A 23,110-nucleotide genomic window follows, 5' to 3' on the forward strand; every position below is an offset into this window, starting at 1 on the left:
ATGTTTGGGGGAGTGCGCCAGCTGGTGGAAGTGTAGATCTGTTTTCGAGCCAGCCCGCGCAACAGAAAAAAGATGATGCTTTTGGAGATCTGTGGGGTGGGTTCAAGTAGACGAGGAATCTATCTAGAACGGGTTCCCTCTCGGAAGGATGTAGTTTCAATCCAACATATTTTGTCACTGTACTCGGACCAATTTTACATTGAGAGAATCATGACGGATCAAGTTATGATTCCTCACGAATCCCTTTCTTTCCTCGTCATTATGAAGTTGATGCTACGCCCCGACGTCTGGCCATTATCTACGTTCCTGGGTATCCTGGACTTGAAAACAGGCGTCACCATCGCCATTCTGTTCGCGGTAAGTCTCTATCACTCGCGAAATCGTTTCTGAGAGTGCTAGGTGCTCAACAAAGTCGCTGGAGTGTATGGACTGATAGCTATGTTGACGGGAGCGGGAGGAACGTTTGCCCAGCTGAGCTTGTACCTCTACTCGGTCGTCGCCCTGGTCGCATTTGGGTGGGGTTTACAAGTGGTCAAAACCGTGCGCCAGAATCGCTTCTCGTTGTGTCATTGGCGCTAATTAGGCTGGACAGGAAGACGCGCGGCAAACGCTCTACTTTGCCCATGTTTTCAGCGCGGACTACGTGTTGTCGACACTGTGGACTGCCTATTTTGCTGCTGCTTGGTGGTGGCATACTCCACACGATGGCGCGCGCCAGGCCAACTCAGCCGCGCAAGAAGAGCTCATTGCTGTCGCAGAACTGAGCGGACCGCCTCTGACCGACGCGCAAAGAATTGAAGCCGCCCAGGCTATATGGGCACGCGAGCAAGGGACGGCATTCACCGTCATCCTGGTGTCGTGGCTGTCCAAAATCTACCTTGCCCTCCTCATCTATTCGTACGCCATCCACCTCAGGAAAGGGTCGTATCGCAGTCTGGCGAGGACTGTTGTCCCCAGTCGCAGCGTGGCCATGTCCACCGAGAACTCCGTATTGCCTGAAGACGATGACGAGGAAGTCATTGACATGTACCGCGTTCCCCTTCCCCCAACCCCCACACGCAATACCTCCAGTCTCGATGGCCAAAAACGATTTGGGCAGTCGCGGTCGGCGCTGAGTAAACCACCACCACCACCACCCCCTGCGGAAGATGAAGAAGACGAAGTCCTGTTTGACGACGAGTATCCATATGCTAGTTCCGGAACTACCTCAAAAGCAACTTCCAAACGCGGGACAGAGAGCAGCAGCACCAGCTCAGACGATGATTCCGCTTTTGCTCCTCCCAGTCGTCGGCCCACCCGCGTATAGCAGCACCATCATATAATGTAGTTTCGCTCCATTATAATACTCTGGATTTATTATCTCGATGCGGGAAAGTATGAAAGTATACATAAGGAAATAGCAAATCTGCTGGATGATTTTCTAGTATGTCAACTAACACAAGGCTCCAAAGGGGAAAATGTCATAGACCAAGTCAGTATTGTTTCTGAAATATACAGTTTGTGTTTGCCTAGAGCATTAACAAGCGTGTCATATACTTCAGAAGCCCCAATGAGCCATCTAGGAGAGGTGATGTGTTGTTGAATTGTCGCACTAACTTGAAAATCTCTTGCGATTCAAGAATCGAGAGAGTGTTGAATACACAGCAGTGGTTGATGTGGCCCCAAGAAAAGATGGCCGACTAGGACTACTAGAAAATAGGGTCAACTCGTCGACCCTGTGCTGGTGGCAGACATGCCCTAAATAGTCGACGGTGGTCATTCATCACCAATAGCCGCCATGCTTAACAGCGAACGCAGGACGTTGGCGGAATGTGGAAAATCGATCCCTTTCTTGTGTTGCCGACTCGGATTCATAGGCCGCATCAGTCAGGAATATAGGCCTCGTCGTGAGCTCCGGGTGGCGCCTTTGCCTCACTGGCTGTCAGCGAGTAGGAAACAGCAGATTAAAGTCACTTACGGATTTAAGCGCATGCAAGAGATCTTTGGCTGCCGTGGGGGGAGGGAGCGCAGTTCCTAGAGGGCTTGAGTCTGCGGCTCGAGCTGCTCTGGGTTCGCCTGCTTCAGTGGCTCTGGCTCGAGTAGTGTGCTTGCAAATTGATGCTGCGATGTCTTTTGGGGCGGGTCGTCAGTCTGCATCGATAAAGAAAGTCCACTCTGGCTTCGAAAGTTGCTGGCGTCTTTGAGTCCACCAATGTAGAGTCAGCGGCAGAGGAGGGTAGGGTTAGGGACCTGATGATGCTATCTCAGTGGTCGCCTTTATGAGCAGTATACTCCTTGCCGCGGAGCACCGAAAATGAAGGAATATTGATTTCCACCCCCCCGAACCGCAGCTCTCCAACACATCATATGCTAACAAATTCACTGCCTCCAGGAACTCAATTTCCGAGTACGCAGCCCATCGCCGGTGTGCTAATCTCGTTTCTTCGATGGATCAACGTTTTGCTTCTTGAGCTATATGTCGAGATAAGCCATGCATTTATGAAAGAGGCACAACGCACCAGCGCCTCCGCAATCTAACCGCGTCTAATTAGTAATGAGCAGCTAAAAACAAGCAAGAATCACCTGAACAAGTTCACCCCTGTATTGTTTACACTGCATTTCGGCATGAGCCTTCTGCCTTGCGCTGGTGTGAGGGGAGTGGATCTGGCGCTCCAAATATCGCACAAAGCCTCGAAGTTTTTTCTCGAAGCCTGGAAGTTCGTCCAATGTGCAGTTATCGAGAGTGACCCACTCTGGATCTTTCAGAGGAGGTTCAAGGCTCTTGAGGAAGGAGTCGTAGTACCAAGCCTTGAAGGTGTCCATGACAGTGTGTAAGCACGTTGTCACACACTGTCCCCTATCCTCCGATTGCGCCTGATGGTTTTGAACAATCACACCCAGAGCAGAATGACACAAAGCCAAGGTCGCACAGAAGCCAGTACAAAACATAAAATAGAGTTGTCGGACTTTTTGCGTGTTTGTGAAAAAGGGTTTTCCCACACATGAATGCTCGTCTGTACCTGGTAAAACCAGCGCGCATCTCGATCTGGTGTTCAGGTATTGAGATCGACAGACTTGACTTTTACTGTGGTGTGTTGGTGTATCCCAGAGTAGCGAATGCAAGGGGGGCGATCTGCAAGGATGTGTTTGTTGTGGATACCAACACTTACAGTCCGCGCAAACCTTGTTATGTCCGCGTGAAGCTTTCAGTAGTCGCTTTGTCGTGACATGTTGGCGCCAACAAAACCCTCGACGTTGCTCGCGACAAATATTCATGATCATGTACGGGACGTTGAGATTAATCAGAGATTTGGAGAGTGTTTGAGAAAACTATCTTGAGTGCCGACGAAAAGACCAGGACAGTCGAGCGGACGGCGAACGAGATCTTACGCAGTTAGAGCGCATGAGGTGGGGCTGCGTGTTTGGGAAATGTTGGTCTAAGATAGTGATAAAGACCTGAGATTTTACTGGAATGCGCGGGGCCGTAAGGACGTCTAAGCATTCACGCCAACGTGGTGAAGTCTCGTTGCAACCCAAAGAACGATTGGAAGTAAGTAGTCTCGCTCACAATCCTTTTTTCTGAGTTGGACGCAAGTTGGACGTGTCGTGATCTGGTCACATGGTAGTCACACACTTCTTTTTTACCCTCTCGCCTCGCGCATGAAGTTGAAGGAAATCCACCGCACATCGACGCTTGCATGGTCACCGTCCGCTTCGCTACCTCTGCTAGCTACGGGTACCGTTGCCGGCGCTTTGGACGAGTCGTTCAGCGATGAGAGCCAACTCGAGATTTGGGCTCCGGACTTCCTCGACAAGAATGAGTTTGAGCTTGGGGCTGCTGGGCAACGAGGACCCAAGGGCGTCGTCAAGGACACCGCCCGTTTCAACAGGCTTGCTTGGGGAGGCGTCGACGCAACCCGTTCGCGTGGTGTCATCGCAGCTGGCCTGGAGAACGGCGAGCTGGCATTATGGGACCCCGCAAAGATTCTTGCAGGCGCCGACGAGTAAGATTGTCATTGAATTCACGACGCCCGCGTTTCTTATGCTATTGCAGTGCACTTATCTTGCGCAATTCTACTCATACTGGACCGATACGTGGCCTTGATTTTAACCCCATCCAGACGAGCTTGCTCGCGTCCGGTGCCGTCAGTGGCGAGGTACGCTATCTTGGCTCGCTTTTCGTTGTTCTGACCCTTACTCGAGGTGTACATTTGGGACTTGAACTCACCAGCGAAGCCATACACGCCAACCCCCGGTGCTCGGTCCACCAAACTCGATGAAATGACCGCTGTTGCTTGGAACAGACAGGTCCAGTATGTTCTCGCTGGCGCGAGCAGCACTGGTAACACAGTCGTCTGGGATTTACGTGGCAAACGCGAAGTCGTGGCTCTCGCTTATGGCGCAGGTGGAGCTGGCGGAATGAGCGATATCAAATGGCACCCAGACAACGCGACGCGTCTCGTAACCTCACTTGAAGACGACCAGTCGCCCATCATCATGCTCTGGGACCTTCGCAATGCTCGTGCTCCGGAGAAGGTGTGCTAACGTGTCTTCAGAAAATTCAATCCGGCGCTCATGTGCTTCCATTTCAGATCTTGACCGGTCATGAAAAGGGAATTCTTTCCCTGTCTTGGTGCGCTCAGGACGCAGACCTTCTTCTGTCCTGCGGCAAGGACAATAGGACTCTCTGCTGGAACCCTCAAACAGGCGATGCTTTGGGTGAACTTCCGCGCGCGCAAAACTGGGCTTTCCAAGTTGATTGGTGTCCTCGCAACCCAGACCTTCTTGCCGCCGCGTTTTTCGATGGGACTATCGGAATCCATTCGCTTCAAGGCACGAACGAGTCTGTTGCCGATTCTGCCGCCCAGGTTGCCGCTCACGCCGCCTCCGGTGCTGATATCTTCGATTTACAACCTGGAGGAACTGCTACCAGCTCTGCTGGTACCCTTTCTCTTTCCCAGCCACCCAAGTGGTTTCGTCGCTCTGTTTCCGCCTCGTTCGGTTTCGGCGGGAAGCTTGTCAGCGTGGCGAATCTCCCTGGTGCATCCGGGAAACATCAAAGCGGCTCAGTTCACCTGCGGACTGTCCACGTTGAACAGGATGTTGTCGATCGTGCCCAAGGTCTACGGGAAGCCCTCGACAAGGACAAAGCGGCCGTCGCGGACTGGGCACACGAACAGTCGATTGATGGGGATGGTTGGAAGGCTCTTCTCAGTCTGTTCAAGACAGACTCGCGGGAAGAACTCATCACTCTGCTTGGTTTCGAAAAGGCGGAGGTTGAGCGCAAAGTTCGGGAGGCCGTGGACTCGCTGGCATTAACGACATCTGACGGGGATGCAACTATGAAGGAGGAGGAGTTAATTTCGACTCGAGAGGCCGTTGTTTCGTTTGCCGAAACTGATGATGGGAGCGAGAAAGCGCCTTCCGAAGTCAGTGCGGCCACGAGCGTCAGTGTCAGCGAGACCGCGCCGACAATTAGCGAGTCTGAGAGTACAACCACTGTACCCAGCTTGTTTGGCGAGGAGAATGCTGCTGATGGAGGAGATGCAGGCGGCTCTGACTTCTTCAGCACGGTCGTGCCGCACACTAACTATCAACTCGACTCTTCTGTTGCCGCCACCGTTGGCTCTCGTCCTTCGTCTGTCGCCTCCGAGCCAACCAAGGGTGCTGGCTCCTTCAGTATCTATCCAGCAAGTGCCTCCTCAACAGATCGGTTGATCACCCAAGCACTTGTTCTTGGCGACTTTGATTCTGCCGTGTCGCTCTGCCTAGCGTCGGCTCGATATGCAGATGCAATCTTACTTGCTGTTCGCGGCGGGCCAGCTCTCCTCCGTCGCACCCAAGAAGCATATTTTGCGTCGACATTGTCGCAACAAGGAGGGAATGGTGGCAGTGGTCGTGTACTACAAGCTGTCGTCAATTCCGACCTCGGAGACGTTGTCCGTAACGCTGATGTCAATGAGTGGAAGGAAGTATTCGTCGTACTGTGCACGTTTGCTGGTCGCGAGAAAGGCGAATTCGAAAGCCTGGTGGAAGAACTGGGAGGTCGACTTGAAGGCCAAGGCAAATTGGTTGCGGAGGATGGAGAAGAGGCTGACGGGAAAGCTTGGCGCAAGAATGCAACACTGGCGTACCTCGCTGCCGGAAAGCTGGAGCGGTTAATCGGCATTTGGGATGAAGAATTGGCTGAAGATGAAACAAATCTGTTGGAGACTGGCGTTGGGACGAGTTATTCGGCGAGGGCTCGCGCATTACAGGCATTCATCGAGAAAGTCACCGTCTTCCGATCCGCTACGACCTATGTTGATGGAGATCTCCAAGCAACGACGGAAGAATCCGACAAGACCTATAAGCTGAGCGCACTCTACGAGCGGTATTATGAGTACGCCGCGGTTCTTGCTGCTCAAGGCCTGGTCGATGAAGCAGTTCGCTTCCTTGAGCTTACTCCTGCTCCATACGGCACTGAAGCGGTCAAGGCTCATCGTGAACGTCTTGTTAAAGCAACTTCCAAAGCCCAGGCACAGACCCCTGCACCAGCTGTCGTAAATGCTCGACCCACCGCGGGTACAGCTCCCCGTCCGCCTTACGGTGGTTTTAACTCCGTGCCAAGTCAGCCTGTCGTACCCGCACCGCCTGGTCCATATGCTCCCCCAGTTCAGCAAAACACAGCTTATCCGCCTGCATATAACCCTCCCGCACCATCTGGACCTTATGCTCCTCCTCCGACAACCAACGCCTATAATCCTCCGCAAGCCAACGCATACAACCCACCCCCGCCAGTTAATAATGGAAGGGGCGGTTACACTCCTCTCCAAACCACAGGGCCGTCATATGGTCAAGTACAAGGAGTGACGGCTTACAATAATAATGGAAACGTCAATCCTCTGCCGCCTCGCACCAATTCACTTGCGAATCTTGCACCCCCACCTCCTCCTGCGCCCCCCAAACGAGATGCAGGTGGCTGGAATGATGCGCCGACCGTTATCCCCAGTTCACGTTCGACTCCCGTTGGCACAAAGCCTTCGGCCATCACTGCTCCGTTTGCAAACATGCCTCCAGCATCCCCCGGCTTTGGCGGCCCGGTTTCACCGTATTTGAGTCAACAACAGCCTATCCCGCCCCCACCAAGGCCTGGAAGCCGAACTGGCCCACTGACCATGGGTTCGGCCCGACCCCCGTCTACAACACAGCTGCCTCCACCGCCATCAAGGATCATGTCACCCCCACAAGGACCTCCGAGATTGCCGACCCCAAGCCAATATGCTCCTCCGCCGTCGCGTGGTCCAGCACCAATAGACAATAATGGCCCTTATGGTCGTCCACCTGGACAACAGTATCCCCCTCAGGGTCAACCGCAACCAGCCCCGTCGGGACCATATGCTCCTCCTCCGCAACAGACTCAGCCGGCAGGTCCCTACGCTCCTCCCCAACAAGTACAGCAACAGCAGCCTCAGCCGCCGTCTGGACCGTATGCACCACCGCCAGGTGCGCAATCACGGGCTCCTCCGGGGCCTCCAGGCCAGGGCCCACCAGCTCAAGCACCTCCACGTGCCCCTCCCCCGCCCAAAGGCCCCCCGCCACCCAAGTATCGTGAGTGCGACATCGTGTTTGTTTATTCATCTTCTCATCCTATGTAAATCTAGCTCCCGGTGACCGAAGCCACATTCCAGAAGACTCGCTGCCCGCGTACCAGGTCATCTCAAGCCAACTCGAACAGCTCAAACAGACGATTCCGCCGCAGCAAAAGAGACTCGCTGAGGACTTGGAACGTCGGATCAACCCGCTGTTTGACGCACTCAACTGCGAGACGCTGTCGCCCCCCGTCGTCGAACAACTACTCGTGCTTGTCCGTGGTCCGTTCACTTCCTTTTCTTGTCACATTACGAGCAGGACTGATGAATCCTCGCAGCAATGGAGAACCACGATCGTCAAGCTGCGCTGGCGATCCATGTCGACCTCTTGACGCGAGGCTCGCAAACGGATGATATTGGGCTGTGGATGTCGGGAGTGAAACAGCTCATCATGCGGTTGTAGGGTGAACCAAAATAGCCAATTCAAACGTGCTAGGACAGTCGGATAAAAATCGTACCTTTTTTCTGTGCATTTTGTAGCTGGTCCTTTTAGGTAGCATTTTAAAATATTGAAGAGGATTCAGGAAATGCAGGTTGATGGTAGACAAAGCTCTGGCAATAGACAAAGCAGAACAAGAACTTTATGTTGTCTCTCAGAAGCATACAGCTCAAATTGAGCTGCTTCTTAACAAGATATCATTCTGTATTGGCTTAGCAGAGGCCCAATATAAGAAATTTCCTAGGTAATTTATGTGAGCTTGAATCCCAATTCAGATATTTAATTTTATTTCATTCTAGACATGAAAAGCAAATACAGCTGCAACCAGAAGTTATCCAGGAGCTCCAGACAACAGAAGAAGGAAAAACCTTATTAGAGTCTATTTTCTCTAGTAATGCCCAAATCACTGAGTATGAGTCTACTTGTTATAGTGTGGTATTGATATATAATAATAGGCTGAACAATCTCTATACTCAGGGTGATATTATTCTGACACAGCTCTATAAACTCAAGGAGGTATATTTTCAACTGTAGCTGCTATAGAAGCCTCTGAGTTATTTCCAGAATCTACTCAATGAGAAATGTAAGATGTTTACAGGACAGATATAAATCAAATAAAGTTGTCTTTAAAATTACAAACAGTGGTTTGAAAGAGATCAAGACAAAGATTGAGATAAATTATCCAGAAAATCTTTGATATGCTTTGCTTGATCAGCATTCAGTATATAGGTAACCATTGCACTGATTGAAGAGTGAGATGCTGACTGAGGGCCTAGAGAAGACATGTCAGATATGGTATGCAACTCTCCTTTAAGATCTTCCATAGGGTGCTGTGAGCAGTTTTGAAACCATAAGTTTTGAAATATCCTGGGGCTTCTGTTTCAAAACCAACATGTCTGGACAGGCATGTCACATGTGGCTTCCCAAGATACCTGAACCATGTCATCGGCAATTGATGTCATGGTGTTGCTGGCCAACCGAAGCCATTCCTGGCAACCTCCATGGAATTCAGTGTCAAATTCACTTGGCCTACCTTCCAACTCACAGGCACTATCACCGGCTAGCAGCGCAGGGTAGTCCAGCCCTGGTAAGCTGCTGGTTTCAAAACAGTTTGAAAACAGGTGGTGTTTTGAAGGTGTTTTGAAACTGTAAGGGCAACCCCGGAGGCCTGAGATCAAGGTCCTAGCAGGGGAGGATCCAAAGCATGAACATTGGTAAGCAAATATAAATGAAGCTAACCTAGCAGGGGAGGATCCAAAGAGAAGAAACTCCAAGGGTCCACCTGCTAGGGAGCTGACTATATACTGCTTGCCCATAGCTGCCGCTGTCGGGCACAGAAGGCTTGGGCGGCGTTGCAGGCGAGGTCCCAGGATGACCGTCGGGAGGGTGTTGACGGATTGGTGATTGTGCGGGCGAGATGGAGGGCCGGGCCGGAGATGGAACTGGAATTGGACCGGAGTCCGAGGGGCCGAAAGGGGGCTTCCCCTGATATCACCCCCCCTTTGAATGTGGCGTCCCGACACATAGGCTGGAAGGGTATTGTGTCGAAGGTTGCGGAGGCGATGTGCTGTAGTTTGCCAGGGTACTTACGATAGAACTCCGCGACTTTCTCCGGGGCGAAGACACGGTCAAAGCGGACCCACTGGTCGTGCGACGCATCGTAGCCTTTCCATCTAACGAAATAATTCAGGTTTATACCTCACCCTTGCATCCAAGATTTCCTCTACTTCCTACTCCGGGACTCTGTCCTTGAGGTCCGGAGGGGGCTGGTTGTAGCCGGGGCGTCCATCAAAGGGGTCGTCCTGGGTTGGCTTCAGCAACACCAGTGGCGATCCGGTTGCGGAACTCATTCACTGACTCCATGCCGGAGTGGACTCCGGGTTTGAAGCCCATGCGTGGGAGCCGGCCCGAGTCTGTCATGAACGGGACTTGTTGCGTGGAGGAGTGAACGTGGTTGTTGTAGGCAAACTCCGCGGCCGGAATCAGCTCATCCCAGTCATCCTGCTGATAGTTGGTGAAGATTCGCAGGTATTGCTCCAGCTCCTGGTTGACACGTTCTGTCTGCCTGTTAAGTGCCGTGTCGACCAAAGGACCGGAGATGGAGTCGAAGTCAGAAACGGAATCAAAGTCGGAGAGAGCACTTGGGGGCGGAACACCACAGAAGGATGATTGGGTGACCGGGGCTTCCAGTTGACCAAGACAAGACAAGAAGAGAAGAGCGGAGTCGAGACGATGCTGGGAGATAGAGACCAGCAACGTTAATTTACAAACTGAAGTACGTGATAATACATCAAAGTATTTATAGTGCGAGAAGTAACGGAAACGGAATAAGGTATAACAAAGTAAGTAACAAGATTAGAACAAAGTCAAGTAAAGTAGAAGAGGAGTTGCACACGAGGAATAAGGCATAGATGATTGTATAGATCATAAGTCGGGGTAATTGGAAACGCTCAGTAAATCTTCATTGCGTAAAAACCAAATACCGGAGTCGATTATTGGAGACGGACTGCCGGAGTCGGCACAGATATAACACTGTCCGTCCGTCTGCGGGTGATACGCGGTGGACGTGGCGGGCTTGATGCCGATTAGACACCAAAGTTCTCGGGTGAAGTCCGCGATGAACTGTGAGCTGCGGTCAGAGATGTACTTTTCCGGAGTTCCATGGTGCCGCCAGACGTTCCAGTAGTAGAGGCGGGCTGCCCCTACTGCATCGACCGTCGTATGACACTCCGAGAAGTAGGCGCGCTTTCCGAGGGTGTCGACAACGACCATGATTGTGTCGTACCCATGGACCTCAGGAAGTTCGACAATGAAGTCAACAGAGACGGTATGCCAGCGCTCCGGGGGCGTTTCCGTGGGGTACAGCTCTCCATGTGGAAGTCTCCGGAGTGCCTTGGTGCGACAGCACAAGTCGCAGGTTACAACATACCAGCCGATATGGCGAGACATTTGGGGCCACCAGTAGTTCCGGGAGACCAACTCCAAGGTCTTGAAGCAACCTGCGTGTCCGGCGACTTGAGTGTCATGGCAGAGCTCAATGATGCGTCTTCGAAGGTCCTTGTCCTTTGGTACGACGATCTTCCCTCGGAAATGGAGAAGACCACCGGAGACGGCCCACTCGTCAGAACGTGAGGAGCGGGGGCCTCGAGCTTGACCTTGAACCTTAAGAAGTTGCCAGGCTGCTAGTGCAATGGGCTCCTCCAGGTCAGGCTCACCGGAGAGAGCATCGCGGATATCGTGGAGGAGTTCAGAGCCAGGACCGGAAACGGAAACGCCCTCGAGTGCGCGGACGTGAAAGAGTTCAGGCCACAGAAGGACGACATCGGAGTTGTCGGAATCAACTCTGTGGTCGGGTCTCCGGGAGAGGGCGTCAGGTCGACCCATGTCGCGGCCGGGCTTGTGGTGCAGCGTGAAATCGAACCGGGAGAGGTACAGGGACCACCGGGCCTGTCTCCGGTTGAGGTGCTGCGTCTTCCTGAAGTACTCCAAATTCTTATGGTCAGTCCAAATCTCGACAGGGTGCGCGGCGCCCTCGAGGAAGTGTCTATACTCCTCGAGTGCGCGGATGATCGCGAGCATCTCCTTGTCGTGGATTTCGTAGTTGCGCTGGACATCATTTAAGCTTTTGGAATAGAATACTACAGGGTGCCACTTCCCATCCGGGGCGGATTGTGAAAGAACCGCCCCCGTCGCATAATCAGAGCTGTCACCTCGAGTCAGAAAGGCCGTGCGTCATCCGGAATCGCCAGGACCGGTTCCGAGGTGACCACGTCCTTGATCGCTTGGAACCCAGAGGCCTCCGCGTCGCCCTAAGTCCATTGCTGGTCCTTCTTGGTGAGCACAAAAAGAGGGCGCACAAGGGTTGAGAAGTCCCGAATGAACCTGCGGTAGAAATTAGCGAACCCAAGGAACTGTGCAGTGGTTTTAGCTTTGGATTCATTTCCATCCATTCACTTCTCTCTCATTCTACACAATGGCAAACTCGGATGTTATGCCTATTCTTGCTAAGGACACTTCTTTCCCAAGTTGGAAGAGTGATGCCAAGGCCTATTTGTGCAGAAAGGAGGTGTTTTCTGCTTGTCTTGCTTCTACAGAGACAGACAAGAAAGCGCTTGGTGCAGTTGCCATTGACAAGTGTGCTGGCATTCTGTGGGGTATGCTCTGCAGAGGTCAAACCTCTTGTTAAGCAGCATGAGGATGATCCTTGTGCCCTTTGGAAAGCCCTGGAGGACATCTTTGCCCCCAGGAAGGCTGGTGCTCGCTTCACTGCCTATAGAACCCCACCTCAATTCGTCTTAGAGATGGGGAATCACTCCTAGGGCTCTCTGGTCATGTTTCTACTGCTATGTCTCTCTTGAAGGAGTCAAGATCAACCGGTTTTGACCTCTCCAAGGCAGATGAAGAGCTACAAGCTATGGTTCTTCTTATGGCTCTTCCTGATGAGGAACTCTTAGGAGTTCTCAAAGCACCTTTTGAGCAGTCTACTGAGCTCAAGGTGTCAGAGATCGAAACTGCCTTTGCCAATCACCAGGCATTTCGATTCCAGCATCAGGAAGGTGATATAAGTTCAGCAGAGCAAAATCCTCTGTCTGGTCTTACTATGGCTGCAACCCCTCCAACTGTTGCCCACCAACCATACCTGCTGCCGCAGTTGCTGCTCCTGCAGTTGATCCTTGTATCTTCTGCAAAAAGCTACACCTCCCCCTCAAGTGTCCAGACTTCCTGGCCTTGTTAAAGGGCAAAAATGCCAATAAGGGCGGAAATGGTGAAGGTTCAACAAGTGCTGCCAATACAAGTCTTCTTACCCTCTCAACTCTTATGCTTGCTGACCTAAGATGGAATCCAGACTCAGGAGCCACGTCGCATATGACCCACCAAAAGGAGCGTCTACTCAATGAGGATACCCATACAGGTTGCAAATGGAGTAATAGTTCCGGGTTTATCCCATAATCTCATCTCTACCACTCATCTGTCTCGAGTTCATGGGCTCTCTGTTGTTATGAAGGGATGTACTATCTCCTTTGAACATTCTGGAGAAGTTCTGTTTGAGGCACATATTGATGAGAGGAACCAAGCACATGTGAATGAAGTTGTCGATTCCATTTCTCAATCAGCTTTTTCTGTATCTGGGACTTTGCCTCTTGACTTGGACTTGCTGCATCGTTGGCTTGGACATCACTCTGACACTCAGAGGGTCTTGAGCAAGAATCTGGTGACTGGAGTGAAGCTTACTTCACAAAAGAAACCAGATCCCATTTGTGAACCATGCCTAGCTGGCAAGCTGAGTGCTGCACCTTTTCCCTCTACTGGTCATCGTTCTGGAGCGCCTCTTGATCTGGTTCACTCTGATCTCAAAGAATACCGTATCTACACTCGAGAGGGTTACAGATACCGAATAGTCTTTGTTGATGATCATACTAGCTTTAAGGTGGTTCAACACCTGAAGCGTAAGAGTGATGCCTTTGCTGCCTTCAAAGAGTTCAAGGCTTATGCTGAGAACCACTTTGGGCGCAAAATCAAGGCTTTTCAGGAAGACAAAGGTGGAGAGTACATGTCTAATGAGTGGGATAGATATCTCAACTCAGAGGGTATTGTGCGTCGCCATTCGGTGAGGAACAGGCCACAGCAGAATGGAACAGCAGAGCGTGCTAATCGTACCATTGATGAGCATGCTACGGCTATGTTGCATGAGGCAAACTTACCCCCTTCTTTCAAGGCTTTGGCTGTGAATGCTTACATTCATGTGTCCAACATGCATCCTACTTCTCACATTCCTGAGGATACTACTCCTCATGAATTGTGGTACAAGTCGAGCCAAGTGTGGCACACCTTCGGGTTTTTGGTTGCCTTGCCTATATGCATGTGCAAAAGGACAAAAGGCCCACTTCTGGTATTCATATTCAGAAGTGCATCTTTGTTGGCTACCCTCGTGGCTATAGGGGCTGGGCATTCTATAACCCAGCCACCAGGAGGATTGTTATTGCTGAGCATGCTGTGTTTGATGAGCGCTACTTCCCTGGCAATAGCCCCACCCAAATGGCAAAGTGTCCTCGCATTGAGCCTTCTGTCTTCTCTCGTCTTAATCATCTCCCTCCTCCTCCACCTGATGGCATTTATGTTCCAGATGGTGATGATGATGATGATAACAATGACACTCCTGCTCATCCTATATCAGCCCCTGCTCCAGCACCCCCTTCTCCATCTCCATCTCCATCCCCCTCCTAATCTTCCTAACCTGCCAGAGCAAACTCCCCCGCCTTCTCCAGTTGGAGTGGCAGCTAGACGTCGCTTCCATGGTCAGATCACTGAGCATAGAGCTCCCAGGGGAGTGGTGGAAGGCTTACAGAGAGCCTACACCAGCTGTATCATCAGGTGAAGAATCATCTGATGATGAGTTGCTTCTCAAACCTGGCAGTGTTATGATTGTTGCCCATGAAGGCGATCCAATGTCTCCTGACTTGCAACGTGCTAACAGTGCCGTTGCTGCTCTTATGAGAGTTATGTTGGCTTCAGATCGTCTTCCTAGGAACCTACCTGAAGCATTGCGAATGGTAGATGGGCATTTATGGGATGAGGCAGCTATCGCAGAGATTCATGCTTTGCTTGAGAACTGTACATGGGAAGTGGTGGATGCACCTCCTGGTGTTAGCCCTATTCGTGCCCAATGGGTCTTTATCAAGAAGTACAAGTCTGATGGCACAATTGAGCGCTACAAGGCCCGGCTTGTTGCTGATGGTCGTAGACAGCGCCCAGGTGTGGATTTTAATGAGACATTCTCTCCCACCTTTAAACCTGCCACCCTCCGCACTATTTTTGCTCTTGCTGCTCAGCATGATATGAAGCTTCGTTCCATTGACTTCTCCTCTGCTTATCTCAATGGGGACCTTGAGGAAGATGTCTATATGACTCAACCTCCTGGCTTTCCTCAAGGCAGACCGGACCAGGTGCTTAAACTTCTCTGCTCTCTTTTTATGGCCTAAAGCAAGCAAGTCGTCAATGGTATAAGAAGCTTCTAGGGAAACTTGTTTCCATGGGATTCAAATGCCTCCAGTCTGATCACTCCTGCTATATCTACTCAGATGGCAAATGCGCATCATACTCCCCATTCATGTTGATGATGGTGTCATCTGTGCCAAAGATGATGCTGCCATTGACCGGGTCATTGCTCAACTTGGCACCTCCTTCAAAGTCAAGAACCTTGGTCCCACTGAGTTCTTCTTGGGGATCAAGGTAGAGCGTGATTCCCAGACTGGAGCCATTTCCCTCTCCCAGCATCAGTATGCTGTGGACATGCTTGAGCAGTATGGGATGTCTGATTGTAATCCTGTGCAAACTCCAATGCTGCCTGGTCTTTCCCTGACCAAGGAGATGGGAGCCAAGACAGAAGATGAGTCAAAGCGCTATAAGAGTATTTATCTCTCTGCAGTTGGCTCTCTGATGTACTTGGCTACTCAAACTCGTCCAGATATCTCCTATACAGTCGGAGTTCTTGCCAGATACAACAGCAACCCTGGCCCAGTTCACTGGTCAGCTGTGAAGCATCTGTTCCGCTACATCAAAGGGACACTTGACTTCAAGCTGACTTACACCAAAGAGGCATCTCCTTCATCACACATCTTCACTGCTTATGCAGATGCTGATCATGGTGGTTGCAAAGACTCTGGAAAGAGTACTGGTGGCTACATGATTATGATGAATGGTGCTCCAGTGAGCTGGAAGAGCAAGCTGCAATCGACTGTCTCTCTTTCTACAACAGAGGCAGAATATATTGCAGCTGTAGAGGCTGGTAAGGAAATCAAGTGGATGCGCAATCTGCTCTCTGAATTGGGTTTCCCTGTATCTGGATCATTCCCATTGCTCATGGACAACCAGTCTGCCATATCTGTTGCAAAGAATCCTGAGCATCATGGGCGTATGAAACACCTAGACCTTGCCTTCTTCTGGCTTAGAGACGAAGTTGGCAAGGGCACAATTGGTGTCCAGTATGTTCCCACTCAAGACCAGTTGGCAGACATCCTCACAAAGGCTTTACCTCGTCCTGCAGTTCTCTCTCTCAGAGAGCGACTTGGACTCCATGGATGAGACTGCTTTCATCCCGGGGGAGTGTTGAAATCTGTGCTATTAGCTTCATTCAGTCTCATTCTATCTTGTCTTATCTCTCTCAATCTTGTCTTATCTCTGTGTTACATGGTCTCTGTTAGCTATCTGATACATATCTGATACACATTGTTCCTTTACTGTTACACATCCTTCCTAGATTGATACTAGATACATACTAGATGCATACTAGATACATACTCATACATATATAAGTAGTCTAGTTTCGCTCTGAGGTCCCCAGTTTCTCACTGTTGACCTCAGGCAAGTCTTCCTTGTACATCCAATCTAGAGTTTCTCACTGTTGACCTCAGACCTCTGTGCTTGCCTGTTCACACTGGGGGCAAATTGTCTTTTTCCATCCTGGAAAAAGTTGAGAAAAAGTTGAGAAAAATCGATATTTTCTGGCTATTTTCCCATCTTTTTCCAGCCTGGAAAAAGTTGAGAAAAAAACTTATTTACTGGTTATTTTCTCATCTTTTTCCATGCTGGAAAATAACTTATTTTCTCATTATTTTCCCAACTTTTTCCAGGCTGGAAAAAAAGTTTTTTTCCAGTGCGGAAAAAGTTGAGGAAAAAGTTGAAGAAGCATTACCAAATTAGGTATAGTTAGGATTCTTAGGATTCTTTTAGGATTCTCCTTATTGGGATTAGCCTTATAAGGTAAAAACAAATACCTATATATAGTAAATATGCTGCTTATGAACAGTGGAAAACAATATATATATTTTTAAAACAAATATCCATAAACCAGTCAGAAATACAATACATTCTTACCATTCTATAGGACTACTAGCACTTGGAAACTCAGCATCCTGATCACTTCTGCTATCTGAACTGCCACTAGTATCATCTTGAGACCATACTTTCTCTTGATCATTATCCAGATATGTAAATGCAATATGCACTGCCCGGAGTTTGTTCATCTGACTTGCCTTCTGCCATACTTGTTTCCCTTTTCTCTTGTTTGTAGGCAACCAACTCTCATAATAAAAGGTTTGTAAACTGGCCTGGAGAATTAAATCCTCAATAGCCTCCAGTACAGATATCTGAGTTTCATTGTTTTGCACGATGGAAATAGAAGTAAGGCAAGGGAAAAACTCTTTCTTGCACAACTGCTGAATCCACTCAATGTCCAGGGACCGCATCTGAAGAAACAGATTTGAGATGGTGGCAGAAAGTGTCTTAAGTAATATGTTGACTTGGAATTCTGGCCATGTGTAATATCCTTGAAGACTCAGAGATTGAACTTGAGAGCCAGATCTCTGTATCATTCCAGACAGAGCATTAAGAGTCTCAATTGTTATATCTACAGTAGTGATCTCTTTGAGAGCTGGAAGATATAGTTTGTTTAGCAGATGGAAGGTAGTCCCATATATTTCCAATTCACATAGCCTAAGCAGGTGGATAGTTGGCTTGTTTGTAAGAGCAGTTATGTCATGCTGAGTGTCTGCATAGATGAATGATAGAGTCAATATTTCAAGACTAGGGGCTGCCTCTAGAATATCCAAAGTCAGATGGGCAGGGAGGGTTGTAGATTATTTTAAAGCATGTCAGTTGCAACCATGGCAATGCCACAAGAGATAGGCTGATTGTGCTCCCTTGAAGCTCCAGGGTTTTAAGTGCAGGTGTATGCAAAGTCAATAAAGAAATCATAGGCACTTGCTCAGGATTCTCTGATATTCCAAATGTCAGAGTATCCAGCTTATCAAGTTTGCAATCTTGAAGAATGCTTTGGAAAGTAGAAACCATATCTTGTGTGTGATATGTGGGATTGAACAATCTCTTCCACTTGATAGAGAATGGTGCTGCCTTTGCTAAAATGACCAATGCTGTTTCACTGAGACTAGAGCGCAGATCCAGTGTCAGAATGTTTGAGTACTGCAAACATCGGAATAGGTGATGCTGTTTATCAGGATTATAACTATAACCAGTACTGTCAAAGTTGTTCCAAAAGGCAGGAGTTGAGAGAATAAGATTCTTCCATTTAAGACAGACAAGAGCAAGAGTAAATGGATCTGCGTCCTTTGCATAATGTTCAAAGATTTCAAGCCAGATTTCATTTGGAATCTGATCTTGAATGAGCTTCCAAAGCTGTTGAGATAGTACACTGCGCAGTTGGACAAGTGTATCTCCTGCTATATTGATAGATTCAATATTTTTACGGATTACAGCTATATAAGAGATCTGAATTATCTTCATATAATCAAGCAATGCATAGACATACTCTGGTTATCAGCTTGGCCTATATCCAATGCAAGCAGAGCTTGGAAAGCTTTGTCCAGTAGGAAAGTCATAATGAGAGATAGAAAGTAAGCTATGATTACTACATTGATGTATTACTTCATTTGTTCACGCTGCTCTAATGCATAAGCACTACTAAGTGCAAGTTCAATTTCTTTCTGTCTTTGCACTTTTACTCTAATTAGACAAAATACATTCATACTATTCTATATGCTACTACTAGCACACTAAGCTGGTATACTATGGTTCAATACTGTTCCAGATTTGTCTATATACCATATCTGAAACAACATATAGCATAAATTTGAGGTAGCTTTGTTTATATGTACAATATACTAAAGTACAACAGACTCTTGGGCATACTTCCTTAAGACATTTAATTATACAAACAAACAAAAAACCAGTAGTTTTCTCGCCTATATATATTGAAAAAAAAAACTGATCTACACATGTACAACAGAAATTTTTTAAGTCAGTTCGCTTGGTTATGATCTGTTTAAGAGATATAGGAATTTTTTTTTCTATCTTTGTCCTGTTTTATATAAAGATGTGTGAGTGCAGGAAGAAAGTCTCTTGTATGCAATGCCTGTCTGAAGAAGGGGTACCTGTATGCTTCCAGATACTTTAATGGCACAGATAGTTGATGCAAGGTAGAAGACATGGTTTCAAGTAACATTTGAAATGTCTGCCACCAATGATGGTACTCCTCCACATCTAGAGATTCAATTGAGCAACAATGTTTGTTGATTATTTTCAATAGAGTGTGAAAAGTTTCTTGTCCTAAACCAGAAATTCCTAGTATTTTGAGAGCTGGAACATGCAGAACCCCAATTGCATTTAATGGAATGCCAGGACCTATTTCAAGCTTAGAGAGTTTAAGCAAATAGATTTCTTCTGTGGAAACTTGCACAGTAGTATCTGGGAAAATCTCACTGCCCATGAGGCTCAAAGCCTCAAGATTGGGAGTTGCTTGAAGAATCTTGATGGTCAAATGGACTGTTTGATGCTTAATTTTGAGAGATCTCAAGTGAGACCATGAGAGTATTAGATTGGATGGTGTGGCTCTTCCGCCCAATTCCAAATTTTCAAGTAAGGGAGTAGCTTTGAAAGCTAAGAGAGGGATAGACGAATCATAATCATCGTCTATTATGATGCCAAGAGTAGTCAATTTGTTGAATTGGCATCCTTGAAGATGATTATCAAGTATTGTCAACATATCTGGTGAATAACCAGGATTGTATAATCTCTTCCATTTATCTGAGAATGGAGCAGCCTTTGACAGTATAGTTAGTGCTGTAGTGGGAAAGCAGGAGCGAAGATCCAGAGTAAGGCTGTTGGAGTAGCGCAAACATCTAACTAGATGGTTTCTTTTGCGATAATCATAATGAAACCTAAAGGCATTGAAGTTGTTCCAAAAAGTAGAAGTTGATAAGACCAGGTTTTTCCACTGATGGCAAACAAGAGCAAGAGTAAACACATCAGCATCTCTAGAATTTGCATAATGTCCAAAGATTTCAAGCCAGATTTCATTTGGAATCTGGCTTTTAATTAGCTTCCAAAGCCGCTCAGATACCAGATTATCGAGTTGACCAAGTCTAAATCTGGTGTCATCTATGCTTTGAAGACTCTTTGCGAAGTGCTAGCTCGACTTTGAGATTTAGCAGAAATATTTCAATGAAAACTAACCTTGGATAGAACTATTGTCTACTTCTTGATAGAGCAAAGCTTGCAAGATTTGGTTTATGGTTTGTAGCGACATTTATCAGAGATCAAAGTATAAGACAAACTGCTTCTGATTAGATAATGATTTGTAATCAAATACAACTAAACAATATGGTCATTTGAAGTAAGATGGCTTTATAACTAAAAACTGATTGTAAATATTTATTATAGCTTAGATTCCTGAGGATTGTGATGAGAACCAGCTAATGAAATGGTCAGTCAAAGCCTTAGCAAGGATCAGTTGAGAAACATACTTCATTGCAGATGGATCATGAGAAAAGTCATATGGTGCTGTTGGTTGCAAAAACTGAGCCCAGGTTTGAGAGTTGGCTTGTTGCCATTGAGAATCATAAGCATTAATAGGTAAACCAGGAACACTGCTGGCTGTTTGTGAGACCTTCCGTAGATGTTTACGTTGTCTAGGAGCAGACCTCTTGTGGGCCCAAGAGAAGTCTTCCTCAACATAGAATGGAGCACATCAAACAAATGCAACCAGATGGTCACAATTTCTGCCCTCCATGCAGGCATATGTGATTGGAAGGATATAACACCTTCCTCATCAACCTCTGATTCATCACTAGACATGCCATCAACTCCAAATTGCTCTAGCATATCAGCATGCTTTCTTAATGGAGCAAAAACATAGGCTAGATAGCGACGTTGGTGAAACAGCTAGAGAAAAGGTGAGCAAACTGTCTAGTATATATAGATGTTCATACCTGGTATTTCCGAACCTGGCGTCGATTTTTGACCTTGTTGTGCAATTGAATACTTGCTTCCTTTTTGGACTCTCTCCAGCGCTTCTGAATAGTCCGTAGATAGGTTGCAAAGGACTGCAAATTGCATTAGTCATGGCATATGTGTTTGGATAGCCATATTCCTGAATCATATATTTTGCAAAGACACGAGCTGAAGATTTATTCCAGGGAGATTTTGCTTTTCCCTCTAGATGAAATCGAAAAAATTGAAGTGTTGTGGCTTCATATCCCAGTGGCTCAAGATTGACTTCAAAATCAACAATCTCATATGGTTCCACAGAGGGAATAATTTGAGATTTATAAGGTACTAGTTTGTCAAATTCTTTGCGGACATTTCTCTAATAAATCAACTTAGCAAAGCAAATTTATAATAATAAGAGAGCCTACTGATAATGTTAGAACATCTGCATTTTGTCTTTTTGCACCACCAGTTCTTTTAGGGGAAGATACTGGATAGGGTCTGCTTAATCCTAGATAGCTAAAGGAACTAAAGTGTTGAGATGAATAATGATTTGAGGGTCCAGGTTGGGATAGAGGTGGAGGTGGTGGTGGTGGAGGTCTGGATGGTGGAGGTGGAGGAGGTCTGGGTGGTGGAGGTGGAGGTCTGGGTGGTGAAGGCCTAGGAGGCACTGGTGGAGCAGATCCTAGTGGTGGTGTTGATGAAAACACTTGGGAATGGTAGAATGGTGCTCCAGACTCCTGATTTCTGGATAGATTGGGAGTTTGTGCTCTAGAACTCTGTCTAGAACTCTGTCTAGAGTTTCCTAAGTTGAATATTATATCAGAAAGGATATATATGGTAAAAGGAAACAGACAAGAGGATTGGTTTTCAGAAATCAATTGAAATAACTGATGAAGTCCTTTATTCATTTGATTCTGCAGATTCTCAATATCAGCTTGTGTTGCAAACTAGAACAGTAAAGGTAAGCTAAGTGTCTTGTAAACTTAATCCTCTTACAGTTTGACTAGTATTATTATTTTGTCCATGTTGATTTTGAACAGAGCTAGATTGTTGTGATGCATGCCATGCTCTTTTAAATTTATCAACTCTGTCTTGAGATGAAAATCTAGTAGTAGCTTGAGCTTTTTGTTTGCCTTTCCCTATGAGCAAAAAATCAGTTACTAATTATCAATAGCATTCACTACCTACCTGATATTATAGATAATGAAGGAGAAGATATACTGTTGTTCTCTTCATCTTCAGTACTTGATTCATCTTCCTCCTCTATTATATCTATGTCTGAGTACATAGATATTGCTATTTAATCTATCAACAAGCTTTCTTTACCAGAGAAAGAAACCAACGAAGATAATTGTTTAAGGACTGTGTTGAAGCTAGAGTCTCTGAATACTATAAAGAATACTAGATTCAGAGACTCACCAGATTGCTGAGTATATTCAGTAAAGCCAGAGCTGTCAAATTTATCCATGCAGATAAAGTCAAGAAAATATGATAGTTATCAATTTTTGATGATCAAGATGTTTACAGAATATAAATGCAATCTCAGAAATTATATTCTACATTACTGCAGGAATCTCCTGGTGTTTGCGCATATGATACAAGTAGACATGCATAAATCTGTACACATATATCAAGATATTGATCTCATATAGTAGATTATATACACTGACCTTTTGGCTGCCAGTCTTGCATGTACCGCCTTGGTTGTTGCCAGGTAAGCGATAACTTTTCCCAATCCAATTACAGATATTTCCCCTCGCCAAGCAATGCCACTGAAATCCTTAATACCGCCATTGATTGGAGCAGTGGTAGAATAGTAGCCAGACACTAGAAATCGCTCTCCAAAAATCTCCACAACTGCATCTGCAATCTGGGCAGAGGTACTCTGAAATACTGTTTCCATGACTGCAACTGGAAGTTTTTTGACACGCAATGGCATATATGCAAGCTCAACATTCCCAGCAAATATGTTTCTTGCTGAAGACTGGTTGAGAGGACTTTCAGTTGTTGTTTGAATAACTTTGCCATAGTTATTGGTAAGAAGCCAGGCTTTGACCCTGATACGACCTATCTATAATAATAGATGTTGATTGTTGGATTAAGCATAAGAATAGCTTATAGCTACCTGTCCAGGAGCTACTGGTCTGTTGCGCAGAATAGCCATAATCTCAGATATAAACTGTCTTGGGGGAAAGAAAGTAACCTATATTAAAAGACCAAACATGAGGCTGATCCTAAAACATGAGGCTGATTAACAAAAAAAATTCTGTCTCGTAAG

At 47.2% G+C, this 23,110-nt stretch overlaps 3 protein-coding genes across 3 annotated transcripts; 2 read left to right on the forward strand and 1 right to left on the reverse strand.

Moving 5' to 3' along the window:
- Positions 1-72: 72 nt before the first annotated feature.
- On the forward strand, positions 73-1,306 carry MIND_00420800 (uncharacterized protein; the record flags this gene model as incomplete). Its single annotated transcript, XM_037361025.1, has 3 exons — positions 73-357; positions 400-540; positions 593-1,306. 3 exons carry the CDS (start codon positions 73-75, stop codon positions 1,304-1,306), a joined length of 1,140 nt encoding a protein of 379 aa, XP_037221317.1.
- A 1,103-nt stretch (positions 1,307-2,409) lies between these two features.
- MIND_00420900 (uncharacterized protein) lies at positions 2,410-2,841 on the reverse strand (the record flags this gene model as incomplete). Its single annotated transcript, XM_037361026.1, has 3 exons — positions 2,563-2,841; positions 2,499-2,513; positions 2,410-2,451 (listed from the first exon to the last, which is right to left on the reverse strand). Exons 1-3 carry the CDS (start codon positions 2,800-2,802, stop codon positions 2,410-2,412), a joined length of 297 nt encoding a protein of 98 aa, XP_037221318.1. The 5' UTR covers positions 2,803-2,841.
- Positions 2,842-3,627: 786 nt separating this feature from the next.
- On the forward strand, positions 3,628-8,013 carry MIND_00421000 (Nucleoporin-interacting protein; the record flags this gene model as incomplete). Its single annotated transcript, XM_037361027.1, has 6 exons — positions 3,628-3,983; positions 4,034-4,136; positions 4,183-4,515; positions 4,572-7,569; positions 7,623-7,832; positions 7,889-8,013. Exons 1-6 carry the CDS (start codon positions 3,640-3,642, stop codon positions 8,011-8,013), a joined length of 4,113 nt encoding a protein of 1,370 aa, XP_037221319.1. The 5' UTR covers positions 3,628-3,639.
- Positions 8,014-23,110: the final 15,097 nt, after the last annotated feature.

This window comes from Mycena indigotica, assembly GCF_014461135.1.
Source record: "Mycena indigotica strain 171206Taipei chromosome Unknown Mind.scaff0004, whole genome shotgun sequence".
Taxonomy (NCBI): Eukaryota; Fungi; Basidiomycota; class Agaricomycetes; order Agaricales; family Mycenaceae; genus Mycena; species Mycena indigotica.